Source organism: Nothoprocta perdicaria, unplaced genomic scaffold, assembly GCF_003342845.1.
Source record: "Nothoprocta perdicaria isolate Ctin4 unplaced genomic scaffold, notPer1 scaffold_166, whole genome shotgun sequence".
In the NCBI taxonomy this organism is placed as follows: domain Eukaryota; kingdom Metazoa; phylum Chordata; class Aves; order Tinamiformes; family Tinamidae; genus Nothoprocta; species Nothoprocta perdicaria.
This window is the reverse complement of record NW_020454827.1, coordinates 943303-944759: the sequence shown is the minus strand read 5'-3', so window position 1 is coordinate 944759 and position 1457 is coordinate 943303. Positions and strand designations below refer to the sequence as shown.

General features: G+C 56.6%; 1 protein-coding gene across 1 annotated transcript in view; it reads left to right on the top strand.

The window, feature by feature from the left end:
* Positions 1-247: 247 nt before the first annotated feature.
* The window catches only part of SLC4A9 (solute carrier family 4 member 9), a 20061-nt gene continuing 18851 nt past the window's right edge, over positions 248-1457 (top strand). The window contains exon 1 of the mRNA XM_026035747.1: positions 248-525. Within this exon, the coding sequence (XP_025891532.1) occupies positions 248-525 (278 nt within the window). The remainder of the gene's footprint in view (positions 526-1457) is intronic.

Sequence of the window (1457 nt, the reverse complement as noted above, 5' to 3'; positions counted from 1 at the left end):
CTGCACCCAGGGGGGCGGCCAGGGGCAGTGGGAGCCAGCTGTGTCTGGGTCTGCGTTACTGGCTGCTGTGTTTTGATAACGCTATTAGGGGCTTGGCTTCTGGGTCTTGGTTCATGGGCAGCTTGGACAGGCTGGCAGCTTTTATAAAGGCGCCGGGAGCAGGATCCTGCGGGCACCGGCAGCAGCCGACRGGCAGGTGTGCAGCAGAGCTGGCACACGCGGGCCCCATCAGGGAGTGCTGGCTGCTATGAGACACGAGGGGACCGCACAGGCTGACACAGCTCTCSAGGCCACAGACACCCGCTCACAGGCTGGGCCTGAGGGCTCCACGAGCAGCAATTTGGGGACCCGCTGCCAGGCACTTGGCTGCAGTGTCTTCACCTCGAGCATCTCCTCGGCGGCTGAGCGAGTTGGTGCCATCCTGCGGCAGGAGGAGGCRGCTGACAGAAGGTGCCCGCTGCTCTTCATCCAGCTCAATGAGCTCCTCGGTGGCCCAGCAGGGCTGGAGTGGAGAGAGACGGCCAGGTGGGTACCTCCTTGCAAGGGTTAGTCCAGCTGGTGGTGCACTGGGAACCTAGGCTTAAATAGCCTTAAAATCGCATATCCTAGCTCCTTCCAGCAGCACCATGCTATCTGGCCTGGGTACTGCTGTGGGAGGGTTTTCCCTGCCCTGCAATGCAATACTTGCTCAACAGCAGCTTCAGCTCCAAATCTGGGGTGCTCAGTTTGCGCTATCCCCTCTGATTTCCAGACTGTGCCTTCCAAGAAATTCTTCTTCCCAATTGCAGATGACTCATTTCATGTGAAARCTTCTGCCAGCTTCCAGAGCGTGGTGTCAGGCACGGCCACAGTCCATAACCGTGTGGTTCACAGAGACTTGAAATGCATATTTCCCTAGTTCTCCTTCTGCATTTTCTGCCTCTCTGAGGCTCCAGAGACCATGCTGTGGGCTGAGACAGGGGCAGCCCTTCCTCCATTCCCCTGGTCTGAGCACTATCCTGATGCAACTCCTCATCTAAAGCAGGATTAAAGGCATAGTAGTACAATCACAGTGGGGAGATAAGAGAAAAGGGAGTGTAATAGGAGAGCAGGGGGGAAAGATACAATCTGCAAAGATTTATCATCAAAGGAAGAGTCAAGGTGGAATGCACAAGCAGTCCAGCTGCACTGGGCAGCTCTTCCCCAGAAAGGGATGCAACCTTCCCCAAATGGGCAGGCAAAGAGGGTTGCCCTGCTCTCTGCAAAGAGGCTGAGACAGCTCAGGGGCGGGGAAAAGAGGGCCAAATCTCAGCCTAGGAGCCAGTGTTGGTTGTCTGGCTTGGTGCACATACCTTGTAGGCTGCACTGCACCACCCTGGGATAGACAGTCTGGTTTCTTGGGATGCGGGAAGGACCTGGGGAAAAAAATGGAAAGGAGAGGAGAGGAGAGGAGAGGAGAGGAGAGGAGAGGAGAGGAG